The sequence below is a fragment of the Mesoplodon densirostris genome, chromosome X (genome assembly GCF_025265405.1).
Source record: "Mesoplodon densirostris isolate mMesDen1 chromosome X, mMesDen1 primary haplotype, whole genome shotgun sequence".
NCBI lineage: Eukaryota > Metazoa > Chordata > Mammalia > Artiodactyla > Ziphiidae > Mesoplodon > Mesoplodon densirostris.
This window is the reverse complement of record NC_082681.1, coordinates 51,893,314-51,906,902: the sequence shown is the minus strand read 5'-3', so window position 1 is coordinate 51,906,902 and position 13,589 is coordinate 51,893,314. Positions and strand designations below refer to the sequence as shown.

Sequence of the window (13,589 nt, the reverse complement as noted above, 5' to 3'; positions counted from 1 at the left end):
TAAAGACAGCTGACAGCTCTAAGTCAGGAGAAAGGTTTTATCTTCTGTAATCCCACTCAGACAGAACACTCAGAGTGTGCCCAGGAGGAAAGAGGGAAAAGAAAAGCTCTCAACCCAAGAAAACACTCTCCCAAGCAGAGTGATGGGACGGAAATCGAGAGCCCAGGACCTATGGGGTAGTAGGGAGTCACAGAGAAGCTGTTATACTGGGTGGTTAGTGGAAATCTCATTTGTAAAATGCAAAATTAAAAGGCAGTTTCTGGGTGGAGTGGGACATGGAGGAAATGATCAAACTTGGAGCACAAAGGTCCCTTCTCCCCCTTCCCTCCAGAGAAAGACAGGAGCTCTGAAAGGCAGGAAGCAAGTTATGGGCAGAAGGCAAAACACAATGAGTTAAAGTGGGAAATCTCCCATCAGACAGGGTCTGTGGTTCCAGAGGCAAAGACTGCACATCAGGCAAAACGAATGCCCTTCCTCGTCTTTATCACTAACACTTTATGTGGCAAGCCAGGGCACGCCAGAGGGTCAAAGGCCCAAGTGATAACACGAGGAGGCCCAGTGCCTCTCAAGCAGAGTTCCCACCTGGGCCTGACTCTTGCATATAAATGCTCCTCTAGCTTAAAAACATTGAGAAGCTTTTGTTTTGTTTCATTTGATTGAGTAGTCAAGACAAATCAATCTTGCTTTCTTTCGGTCAAGTTTTACGGCTATGAGTAAAGTCAGGATTATGAGTCAGGAAATCCCAACTCCTAAAATAGGGGAAGGAGACAGCAATGGGGTCAGTCTGACAGCCAGACCCAAAGGGGCTAGCCCGACCCGACCCTGTTCTACCTGTTTCTGTGTTTCTCTCTCTGCCTCTGCCTGCCCCGAACGCTCCTCCTTTCCCCGCTCCTTCCCTTCCCCCGCCCCCTCCCCCCCATACAAGCTATTCCGTCAGTCAGCTGACTAGGTAACATCCAAAGCATTCTGATTGTCCTACCCCGTAAACGAAACTTATTTCTTTGAGATATTTTAGAAGAGAGGAGTCACCCCTTTCTTTGAATCTTGGCCCATGCCTCACAGGAGGCAGCATGGTCCTGTAGAGTTAGACCTTGATTCACTTCCCAACTTTATGCATGACAGTGGGCTTGACTTTCCTCACCTGTAAAAAGGGAAGGTTTCCTACTTCATAAGGTGCTTGGAGAAATGAAGGAAATAATATATGCCTAGCAGAAAGCTTTCTACACAAAAGGCATTCAATATATTTTAATACCCTTTTATACAAGAGGTCAAAAATCACTTGGGCTCTACCTAGAAACCCAGAGTCTTATTTCTGAGATGGGTTACTTGGTATCTGGGTTACTTATCTCTCAAAACTAAATAGTGGTAGTAGAAGTGAAGGAAAAGGCCCTACCTCCTAGAGAAGGTGAAGGATCCAGAAAGAAACAGCAGGGGATGTCTTCCCTTCCCTGTGCACTTTTCTCTCCTTCCTGCAGCTGCAGACGTGGGATGGGGGTGGCTACAAAGGTAAAGAAGGAGTTTCCCTTGGTACTTTAGAGGGAGAAAGAAAAGTGTTAGCACTTTTAAGATGGGTTCTCATTCTCTCCCTCAATACCAAACACAGAGGTCAATGGATCAGAGCTCGGCAGAAGTATCAGGCACCAATGTGGGGACAGGGAAATTTTCTTCAAGTGAGCACAGTATGGTTAGGGAAGGGCATTTGTCACTTTGGTTCTTATCCTTCAAGCCACATGAAAAGCAACAACAGTAAGTCAGGACATCAGAGACGAAAGCATCTATAAGACTAACAAATGCAAACGCTTGACAAGGAAGAAAGCTTTATTGAAGCACACACACATTTCAGGGGGTGGAGAACAAAGGAGCAAGTGACAGTCCAGGATCCCAAGTTATGCCTTCCATTAAAATATCAATCCACACCGAATAAACCTTTTTTTTTTTTTTTTTGCGGTATGCGGGCCTCTCACTGTTGTGGCCTCCCCCGTTGCGGAGCACAGGCTCCGGACGCGCAGGCTCCGGACGCGCAGGCTCCGGACGCGCAGGCTCCGGACGCGCAGGCTCCGGACGCGCAGGCTCAGCGGCCATGGCTCACGGGCCCAGCCGCTCCGCGGCATATGGGATCCTCCCAGACCGGGGCACGAACCCGCATCCCCTGCATCGGCAGGCGGACTCTCAACCACTTGCGCCACCAGGGAGGCCCCCGAATAAACCTTTTTAAAACACTCTTCCGTTCACTTCACACATACAACAGAAACTGCAGTGGCCACCTTCAATCCAGTAGCCTTATAGGACAGTCTGCTAGCAGCCAACTCTACTGAAAGGGATTTCTTCTCCGGTACAGACTCCTTTTACAAATGACTTTGTGAAGATAAAACTGTGAGAATAAGAAGGTCAGTTTGGGAGAGTGAGTTTCAGAAAATGAACCTTAGATCACTAGACCCTTCTTAGAAAGGTCTCAACCCACCATACCCAGGTTACATCTAGGTCAACTTTAGGAAACAAGAGAAAAAATAGGAACTGAAACCACTTCAAGAAGGAAGTCAGAAAAGGAGATTCTCTGAACACACTCTCTTGGACACTAACAGTGCCCAGCCTGGAGAAACACTGGACTGGTTTAGACCATACGTCGCCATTCTGGCTGACTTAACAGTAAGTAGAAACTATTCTGGGTGGTAACATATGGTGAACACAAATGCTAAGAAAAGTGTGGTACTTGAGAGTGAAGATGTCTTGTCTTTCATTAGAGAAATTAGGAGCTCTTTAAGAACCGCTGTATCAGTTTAAAATGCAAAGAATTCAGCATGGGCTGGGAGACACTCAGTCACTGGTCCTCAGGAACCACTGAGAAGCCCTTACTGGGCATGCCCATGACCCAGTCCAAAGGCCATTATCTAATTAAAGTGCTCTTCTAAAGCAGCTCTGTTATAAGGGCTCCCCAAAGGTCTAGGGAAGGTGTTCAGAACTGGAAGCAACTTAGACATTTTCTTAGCATTTCCAAGAAAACCACTCGACCCAAGCAAGGTGGAAACTGCTACAAACAAGAAGAGTTAAAAGCCAAGTTCCAGAAATGTGTCAAGGTAGAAATGGAGTTAAAAGCATAAATTGGAGAAGAAAGGATGGACCTACTCACCTCTCTCCCATTTTCTGTCTTCCACCCCATCTTCTGTAACCCACCCCTGCTTCCCGGAGCCTTGGCCTCAGACCAGGCACACCTTGAAACACAGACCAGTATGAGTGCCAAAGGCAGCCGGGGCTTCCTGGGGAAGGAGGGACCAGGATAGCAAGACAGGTGATAGAAAATTGTTTTAAAAGATAAGTTAATTAAATCTCATAAAGATATAAGAAACATGGACTCTGAAAATATATAGCAGTTTATGCACAAATAAAAACATTTTGAAGACACGCTTATTTTCGAGCCTGCTTTAAAAAGGGATAGAAGTCTATATCACTCTAGCATAATGAGATTTGTAGAAATACATTTACACACACACATATATCACTCACACACACACACACATACACACACACACACACATACACACACACTAAATTATAAATCTTCACCCTTGGTTTCTTCGCTTCCTCTGACTTGCCCTAGACAGGGTTGGACCTGAAGAGAAGGATAGGGGCTCACAAGCCCAGCTTCTGCTTGGCCATCGAGGAACGGAGATGCAGAGTCCCTTCTGCCCAAGACCCTGGGTACTGTCGCATCTTCTGCCATAGGCTTACTTCTTCCCCAGTCGAGTCCATCCAGTCCACCACTTCCCCATTACTGATCCCTAAGGAGAAACACCAGAGGAGGCTGAACAGGGACCCCATTCCTCAGCCTACTGAGAAATATGGGTTATGCATTAAGGATAGCACCCCATAAAAGACAGTGCACTATGAAGATGGGCTGATGGGGACAGCGGTCTGAGAATGGCTCCCTGTTGATTTTGCACAGCTATCTCTGTGCTCTTGAGACTCCGTCAAGAGACTTAAAGTTGATGAAATGAGACTCTAAACAGCACACACGGTAGCTCGAGACTTCTTATTCTAAGGCTGTTACAGCTATAGCCCTTCTGTTATTGCCAACTTGACAAGGGAAGGGAGGGGAGGGGAAGGGAGGGGAGGGGACGGAGGGAGGAAGGAAGGAAAGAAGGAAGGAAGGAAGGAAGGAAGGAAGGAAGCTGAACACCTTTATTTTCTGGCTGTAGACTCCAGGCTTGAAGTTCAGATCATATGGGGCCTCATTTCTATTCTCTTGTATACTCATTCATTCGACAAACATTTATCAAGTGCCTACTGTGTACCAAGTACTCTTTCAGGTTCTGGAGATACAGTAGTGAACAAAGCAGAACAAGTCCTGCCTGCAGGCAGCTTACAGTTGAATAGAGAAGACAGAAAACACACAAGTAAATCAACAAGAGTATTCCAGATAGTGAGGTAAGTGTCATGAAGCAAACAAACAGGGTGATTTGTAGTGCCTAGATCAAGGCCTCACTTAGATTAAGTGATCTGAGGGCCACTCTGAGAAGGAGACATATAGTCAGGAGCTGAAGGACTGGAAGGAACCAGCCTTCTCAGACAGAGGGAGCATGAATTGCAGAGGTTATGAAGTGGGGAGAAGCTTGGTATACTTGGAGAACAGAAAGCAAGTCACTGTGTTTGGAGCATAGTGAGCAAGTAGTACTATATGATGGACCATAAAGGAACAGAGGGTCTAGATACAGGGGCCTATTGGCATGGTGAGAACTGTGGATTGCTTTCTAAGTGCAGTAGGAGCCCCTGAAGTGTTTTAAGTAGGGGACTGACATGAACTGGCTTACATGTGTAAGAACATCATTCTAGATGCTTTGCGCTAAACGCTTTGTATGAATTATTAATATACAAGTAATATTTGCAGCCACAGGAATGCAGAGACTGTAGAAAAAGAAAGGAGAATTCAAGACTAAGCCTTGAGAGCACCAATATTTAGAGTTTGGGTAGAGAATGAGGATGTCCCAAAGAAAAGTGTGGTGTCAAGAGAAGCAAAGTATTTCAAAAAAAAAGGGAGTGATCAGCTATGCTAAATAGCATGAAAATTCTAGGATGATGAAATCAAAATTTTGGCATAAGCAGTTACCCAGTGGAGTGGTGGGACAGAAGTCAGATCACAGTGGATTGAAGACTAAAGGAGAGCTGAGGCCATGGAAACCACTCTCTTTAAGAAATCAGAGGGGAGACATGGGGTCAAGGGAAGGTTTGTTTCTGTTTATTAAGACTGGAAATACCAGAGTATATGTACTTTCTCCTCCAATAGGGAGGTAGAGAGAATAAAACTGATCAGATAGGAGAGATAGGAGATTCCAGAAGTAAGGTCACTGAGAAGGAGAGGGTGTGAGCTAGAACACTTGGAAAGAGCTTGGCCCTTGCTAGGAAGGACCCTTCTTTCACTTAACAGGATGGAAGGTGGAAATCAGAGGTATAGATATATGTAGGTTTTTATATGTTTTTGGTGGGAAGATGATGGCATTCCTGGCAATCAGGGTCCCATTTACCTGTACACATGAAAGTGCAGGAGCTCAGCCTCCCCCCAGTCCTGCACATAATAGGCCCTCAGTAAACACTGGCTGAATGTTAACTGAAAGAAGACAACTCCTGACATAGTGGAGCTGTGTAGGGAGGGGGATGGGTCTATTCAGAGTGAAATATCTAAGAGGCCTTGAAGACAGTGAGGGTTGGGGAGAGGCTCTCACCAGTGCCAACACCCAGCCTGACCCCACCCAGGAAGTCATTGCTGGCCAGGGGCTCCCGGTCCCACACAGTCAGTTCCAGGCACATGTGTTGGAGATCTTCCAGCCTCACACCATTGTAGACAAATGTATAGTTGTAGTGGGGATTCAAGGTCTTCTTCATCACAGGAGTTTTACGCTTACTGGCCTTGTTCCTCATGGGAAGGAGGTATCTGGCAGAGGGTGCAGAGGAATCAACAACCTACTCAAAGCTGGCAATATCTATCTAAATTCCCCTTTCCCCTCCCACAGGCCTAGCCCACGAAGGTGAGTCAACACTCAGATCTGAGGACACACTCTCCCTCCTTTGAATCTGTTGAAGCATAGTTCCTACCACCTCCACTAGATCATTCACCCGATTCAATTCCTTTTACCTGGAGAGAAAATTAATACAATATTATTAGGGAGCTATTGTTTATACACCATGAAAAATGGGTTTTGAATATTTGGTTCCACTTCTATTGGGCAAAGTCCTGTTTAATAAAAACAACAGTAATAAGCATAGGCATAGCCAGACATGATTTGCTAGAGAACTTAAGTCAGTAGGTTGAGCTGTAACTTGGGGAAAGCTGCCATTGCTTAAATATTGTGGGGAACAAAGTCCTGAGTCCCCAGGTCTTGACAGTCAGGGAACACAGATTTTTATTCAGGATTAATTAAGAGCATAAATCTATAACAAAGGAAAAGTCAGACCTAACTGTCTACCACCCTCCTTTTTGGAAATCAACACTACAGCCCAGCCCAAACTGAGCTCAGACCAATGCCAACGTGGTAGTGGAGGATGTGCCATAACCTAATTTCAGGAGCAAGTTGGTTGCTGGAGGTGGCAGGACAAACAGGGATAATATCTACAGAGAAAGGTTAAATTGGGTTCCTCTCTTAATTCTCATGTCCTGAAACTGGTTAGTTTGGTGCTGGTCCAGGGACTCACCCCTTCACAAAGCTGTCTGAAGTCCCTCCTGATTTGGCAGCTGTCAGATTCTTGGCTTCTTTGATCCACACCTGGAGCTCTCCCCCTTCCCCACCTGTACCTGGAAGGGATGTCAGACATAGCAAATGAGTTCCGACACCTCCACATTTCTCTCAAGCTTTATCTACATAGCACTTCCTCTCCTTGATCCTGAAGACAGCAACTTCCATGATAAGTGGACCACACCTGCCTTGTACTCTCAGTACCTAGCACAGTGCCTAACAGCAAGAAATAGGCACTCAAGTCATAACAATAGCGACAAAGGCTTATTGAAAACTGGCTATGTGCCTGATTCAACATTAAGCATTTATTCCTCAAAACAACCATATGAGATATATACTATCATTCTCCTCATTTTACAGATGAGAAAATTGAGGCATAGAGAAATAAAGTTGCCTGATGTTTGCTGAATGATTGAAAAAAGGGAACTCCACCACTTGTGTTCTGGATCCCATCCCCACGTCAACAAGACTCATCAGGCATCATCAATTTCAACCCCCACCTCCCATTTTTAATATCTCATTCTCTACTGGTCCCATCCTCTCAGTCTAAATATATGCTAATCTCACCTCTGATTTTAAAAAATTCTTTTAAAAGTAAATTTCCCTTCAACCTTATCTCCTTTCAAGCTGTCCTCCCTGGCTCTCCTTTCTTTCACCATCAATTATCCTGGAAAAAAAGAGTCCACACTCACTGCCTCTACTTCTTTGCCTCATTCACTCAACTTAGTTTCTAGTGAAATCTGGCTTCTGCTTCCACTGATCCACTGAAAATGTAATCTAATGCTGATGAGCTGTATCTTCTCATTGGGCCCGACATGCCAGTGGTATTTCAATACTGTTGACAACACCCGCTCCCTTCTTCAAGCTCTCTCCTGGCATTGCTCTCCCCTGATAAGCCTCTACCTCACTGGCTTCTCTTCCCATCTTCATTCTTTAAAGTGTTCCCTCTGGTTCTATCCTTGTCTCTCTTCTCTAGTTATCCTGCACACCCTCCTTGGGGATCTCACTGACTTCCCTAAATCCTATAGATTAGACTTTGTTGCAGGTAACTTTTTAAGAACTTGGCTTCCCGTTGCCAAAGTGTCAAGTTCAACTTCTTACCATTACATTCATGGCCTTTTTCAGCTAGGCTGCAGCCTCATCAACAATTCCAGCCCCACTTCCACATCTATATACCATAACTCCAGCCCCACTCAACTAAGAAGTTCACTGCCTCACACTCACATACAACCCCCCATTTACCATGCCTTTTTCAAACCTTTGCTCATGCTATCTCCTCTTCTGGAAATGCTCTGCTCACCCCATCCTCTTCCTTTTCTGCCTGGTAAAGTCTTAAGTCCAGTATCATCATTACTTCCTCTTTAAATCTCTCCCAAATATAACCAGACAGAATTCATCACTCCCTTATCTGTGTTCTTTTAGCAGATGACTGTCTTTCTTTCTAAAATAAAACTGTGCAAGGGAGGGCAAATAGCATGTCTTATTCACCTACATATCCACAGTCACTAGCACAATGCCTGGTGTGTTGATTTACTCTTCCTCAGCCTTCAACTTCCTGTCCCTTATACTTATACACCACCCTTTCCAACCACCCTCTCTCAGTCCTGAAGTTTCTGTTCTGTTCTGACCTCTTAGTAGCCTGTCAGAGCTGGACCAAGACCAAGTTAGTTTAATGGCATCAAAAACAAAACAAAACAACAACATAAAAACAAAAACAAAAAAAGGGAATCCAACTCTTAAGGCATTCCCTTCTGGTTGAAAAACAGAAATGGCTTACTTAGTAAAGGAATATTCCCTAGAAAATGATCCAGTGTGCATCGTAATCTGGTCTCTCCAATAGTGCTAGCCACTAGCCAGCACCACCTCGCACAGATCTTGTGCAGAAAACTAAGAGCTAAATCCAGGGCCCCAAAGAAAACTCACTCTTCTTCCGGTCACCTCCAGCAGGGAGTTTGGAGGCTGGGATGTATTTCAATGAAACCACCAACTCTCCTTTGTGTGATGGCAAGCCAGTCGAGGACTCAGCACTGATCTGAAACACAGGGAAACCCAACAGGTCAAGCTGGGCTGTTCACGAGTTGTTGAGACCTCTCGCTGAGGAGATTCTAAAATTACCCCCAAGAACAGTTTCACAGCATAAAAGGATCCTTCTCCTTATGAATACCATCCACGATCCCTAGGCCATGGCAGCCACAGGATTCTAAGGCAGTTTCTTCCAAAGGAGCTGCAGAAGAACTAACAAGGAGTCTTCTGCAATGCCTACTGTTTTGCTACTTTGGGGATACCATTACTAGATTCCAAATACCCTCAAAGGTCTGCCAGCAAGGTTGCCATACAAACTGACAGGGGACTGACACCATGACGAAGAATCTTGCTAACAACATTGTTAGTGATAGCCCCAAAGTGGAAACAACCTAAATATCAATCAATACAGGAAAGGTTAAATGAGTGATTTTAATGCCATCGTATGGCATATGGTGTGCAATCATCAAAAAGGATGCAGTGAATCTCTACACACTGACATAGAAAGATATCCAAGATGTACTGTTAAGTCAACAAGATGCAGAAAAAGCATCCCACTTATATTAAAATATATTCATATTTGTATATGTAAATATATATGTATGTAAATAATGATTATTATCATTATCACTCATATAGTACTTACTATGTGCCAGGTACTGTTATAGTATTTTAATTATATCATTTTGTTTAATCCTCAAGATAGTCCCTATGACATGAGTACAATTATCCCCATTTTACAGATTATGAAACAGAGGAACAGAGAAGTTAAGTAACTTGCCCAAGGTCACCCAGTAATTGGCAGAGCCAGGAATCAAATTCAGACAGACTGTTTCCAGAATCCATGGTTTTAAGCACTATACTACACTGCATAGAAAAACCCAGAAGCATACAGACATAATTAACACCTGTATCTTCTAAGGAGGGGATTAGAATGGGGAAAGGAAAGAGGGCTTTCACTTTTTACTCTGTCTATATCTATAGTGTCTTTTTAATGAGAATGGCATGTATCACTTGTATGATTTTCAAAGATAAAAAGTCTTTTTTAAAAGAGAGTTTGCAAAGATTTGAGGTCTAGGTGAAATTCTGTTACAAGGATTTGAATATGCCACAAGTTTTAATTTTACATTTGTTTAGGTTACTTTTGATTAATGACTGCCTTTGCCACTAGAATCTAAATGCCAGGAGGACAGGAATCAAGCCTTTTTGTTGTTCATTCAAGTATGCCCAACACTTAGCAATGTACCTGGCACACAGTAGGTGCTCCACAAATATTTCCTGAATGAATGCAAGAGTGAATGAGTGGATATCTGGGATGAGCAGCAAGTGGCTGTGGGCAGCAGGACTGCTTCACTCTACTGGCTCTCTCAGCATGGCTCTGTCCCTTATGCCTTGGTACCCAGAGCATGAGCTGGTGCAGATCAGAGGTGCTCTTTCACTGCCCGTGTTCACTGGGGCTCCTCTAACCTAAGGCCTCATCTCTGAGCATGGCAATGCAAGGAAGGTATAATCCCCACTGGTTTGGAAAAATGTACCACATACCCAGAATGCACGGAAGTGTAGTGTATGGGAGAGACACAGAAGAATAGGGAGGTGGATGCCAGGAAGAGAAAACTGAATGGGAGCAAATGGATCACTAGGGCAAAAAAAGAAAAATCAGAGACAATAAATGTAGAATGTTTTCAGTTAAAATAGATATGTAATACTGGAGTGGTCTTTTTGTTGTTTATAAAATGTCTACACAATTTATTAGTCTCTAGATTGTGAACTTCAGTGAACTCTTAAAAATTGGAGTTTAGCCTTAGCTGGAAATTGGCATAATTGGCGTATTTGTTTCAGTAGCACATTTTCATTCTGGCTCAAAATAATTGCAAAGAGCAAACAGCTCCATTTTAGTGCAGGTTTTTCTTTTTATGTAAGACATTTTTTATTGGCAGTAGTTCATGATGGCTTACAGTGACATTTCCAATATAATTGTATCAAGTGTAGGCCCCAAAGAGAATATCTTACATGCCAAGTGCTTCAGAAATTCTAAATTTCTAATAATATGCTATAGTTTGGTGATAACTGCTTTCCTAGGGACATTTTTAATATTGTTACTATTTTTTGGAGGGCAGTAGCTATCAAAATACTGGATGTACATTTCCTTTGACTCAGCAATTTCACCACCAGAAATTTTTCCTAAAGTTACACTCACAAAAGAAGACCAAGATATATTATAGCATAGTTTTAATAGCAAAAACAGAGGCAAACAATTTAAATACCCATTGGTGGGGGGATTGTAAATAAATTATAATATAGGTACATGAAGAATACTATCCAGCAGTTAAAATGAGATAAATCTGTAAGTGATGGCATAGAAAAATGTCCATGGTAAATGACAAATTGTTAAATGAAAAATCAAGATATATATACACAATGATAAGAGTCCATTTGTGTAAAAAGGAAAAATGTAAATCCATATGTATATATATATCTGTGCTGCTTAAAACAAAATTTCTATAAAGATATCCAAGTAGTTGATAACAGTATTTCTAGGGAATGGAAATAACCTATTTTCTTTTTATACACTTCCATGTTGTTTTAATTTTGAATCATGCACATAAATCCTTTTATTCTTAATGTTCTTGATAAGCAATATATGTAGACCTGATAAAAAGTTCAAACGTTATAAAAGGGCATATAGAGAAAACTAAACCCTCCTACCTCAGTCTCTCTTCCTAGAGGCAGCCACTACTACTAGTTTCATGTCCATCTTTCCAAAGGCATTCTATGTAACATGTACTATTTTTAGCATTGAAAATGCTAGTGTAAAAAAAGTTTTACAGAAGAACCTTGCCATTGAACAGTTCTGATAATCAAGAAGTCCTAACTCTGTTTTAGCATTTCATCTTAACCAGAGTGACAGTAACCTATTGAATGTCTTTTATGTGCCAGGCACTGTTTGGTACTCTGTATATGCTCCTGCAGAAGAGGGATATTATTATCATTTCCACTTTATAGGTGAAGGAACTAAGGCCCACAGAAGTTAGGTGACTTACCTAAGTTATCTTTTTCTTTTTTTTCTTAAATACTTATTTATTTATTTAGGCTGCGCTGGGTCTTAGTTGTGGCACTCGGGATCTTCACTGAGGCATGTGGGATCTTTTAGTTGCGGCATGTGGGATCTTTTAGTTGCGGCATGTGGGATCTTTTAGTTGTGACATGCAGGCTCATAGTTGCGGCATGCGGACTCTTAGTTGCAGCAGGTAACCTCTTAGTTGCGGCATGCATGTGGGATCTAGTTCCCCGACCAGGATCAAACCCAGGCCCCATGAATTGGGAGCATGGAGTCTTACCCACTGGACCACCAGGGAAGTCCTGTAAGTTACCTTTAAGTTAGGTGATTTACCTAGCTGGTAAATCACAGGGCCTGGATTCAAATCCAGGTCTGCACTCAGATCCCAGGTACTATTATGCATACTGCCACACTCTCACCTGAGATGCCATCTCCAAAGTAAAACTGTCCCTGGCTTGTGTGACCAAGAGCACAGCAGTTGGAACTCCGTGAATTGCTTTACTTCCCACTTCTTTAGTGAAAAGGGTAGTTTGGAAAGCCAGTGCAGATTAGGATACACCCAAAAAGTTAGCTTGGAGAAGAGGCACAAGTTAGGATGTTAGGATACGCCCAGACTCTGGAAGATCAGGAGGCAAAGCTTGGCACACATATGAAAGACTTCAAAGGAAAACCGTGGCTTCATCTTCGTCTGGGCTACACAGAAGAGATTACTCACACTTGCCATCCAAGTGCATCTGAAATTACTGTTAAACTCAGTAACCCCAGCAGGGTGCACTAGAACTCCACAGACTGCATTCAAAACTGTCCCAGCAGAAGTCACTGCAGGCAATTCTACCTCAGATCCAAACTCTGTAAGGAGTTGTTAAAGCAGACTACCTTTCCATGTAAAGGGAGGCAATGATCCAGTTTTTTATCAAGCTTCCAGGAGTCCATCTGGACCTCTGCCTCTCCAAGGAAAGTGTTTCTGCCAAAACGACCATGATGCCAAACCGAGAACTGCAAAGTCCTCTGGGCCAGGAGAGATTCTAGGATCTCATACTGTGAAAGGAAAGGAGAAGCCCAAGATGATTAGTTCACGGTAATTACTCAGAAAAAGATTACTCCCAAATCTGAGCAACCATACTCAAAGTCCATAGTCCTGAATATCAAATCACTTTAGTCCCTAAGCACTTTGAGTTTCCTCCCTCAAAGCCTCCACTTACCCTATATTCCATCGGAGGACCTGGAATATGAATTTTTCCTTCAGTGGGGGAGAGAACACTGGAATATTCAAAAAGAACTGCCAGGGAGACTCCTGATCACAAATGACTCTTTAAAATGAGATTTGTGGCCACGTGGACCTCCAACTTCACAATAATCCAAGAAAGTCAGATCAGCTTTGTTCCCTTCTCTGGGAGGTCAGGATGTGAACAGATGCCCATAGTATATCCTCAAACACAGACATGGCCACTGAAAACCATGTCGACCACCCACATAGAAGAGGAATAGCTACAGCTTAGCACACAAGACAGAACAAATTCTCATACCCTTTCGGGCTCTAGATACTTACTTTGAGGATCTCATCATATAGCGGATTAATGGTGTCCCGCTTGATGCTGGTTTTTCTTTTTCCTTGGCGGGATTTGTCAGGCAGAAGATAAGTCTTCACATATCTAAAAACCAAGGAGAATACTGAGTCATTTGCTGTCTTTTTAGAAGTCCATTCCTTATTTTCTTCCTCTCCATATACATATGCCATGATGAAATGAAAATGTCACATCGAGCCCTCTTAGACCTGCCATTCTTGC

At 43.1% G+C, this 13,589-nt stretch overlaps 1 protein-coding gene across 1 annotated transcript in view; it reads right to left on the bottom strand.

Annotated features, from left to right (window-relative positions):
* Positions 1 to 1,734: 1,734 nt before the first annotated feature.
* Positions 1,735 to 13,589, bottom strand: part of SYTL4 (synaptotagmin like 4) — a 71,160-nt gene continuing 59,305 nt past the window's right edge. The window contains exons 12-17 of the mRNA XM_060087169.1: positions 13,352 to 13,454; positions 12,679 to 12,840; positions 8,646 to 8,754; positions 6,682 to 6,781; positions 5,715 to 5,923; positions 1,735 to 3,776 (exon numbers count right to left, since the gene is read on the bottom strand). Of these exons, the coding sequence (XP_059943152.1) occupies positions 3,628 to 3,776; positions 5,715 to 5,923; positions 6,682 to 6,781; positions 8,646 to 8,754; positions 12,679 to 12,840; positions 13,352 to 13,454 (832 nt within the window). The 3' untranslated portion in view covers positions 1,735 to 3,627. The remainder of the gene's footprint in view (positions 3,777 to 5,714; positions 5,924 to 6,681; positions 6,782 to 8,645; positions 8,755 to 12,678; positions 12,841 to 13,351; positions 13,455 to 13,589) is intronic.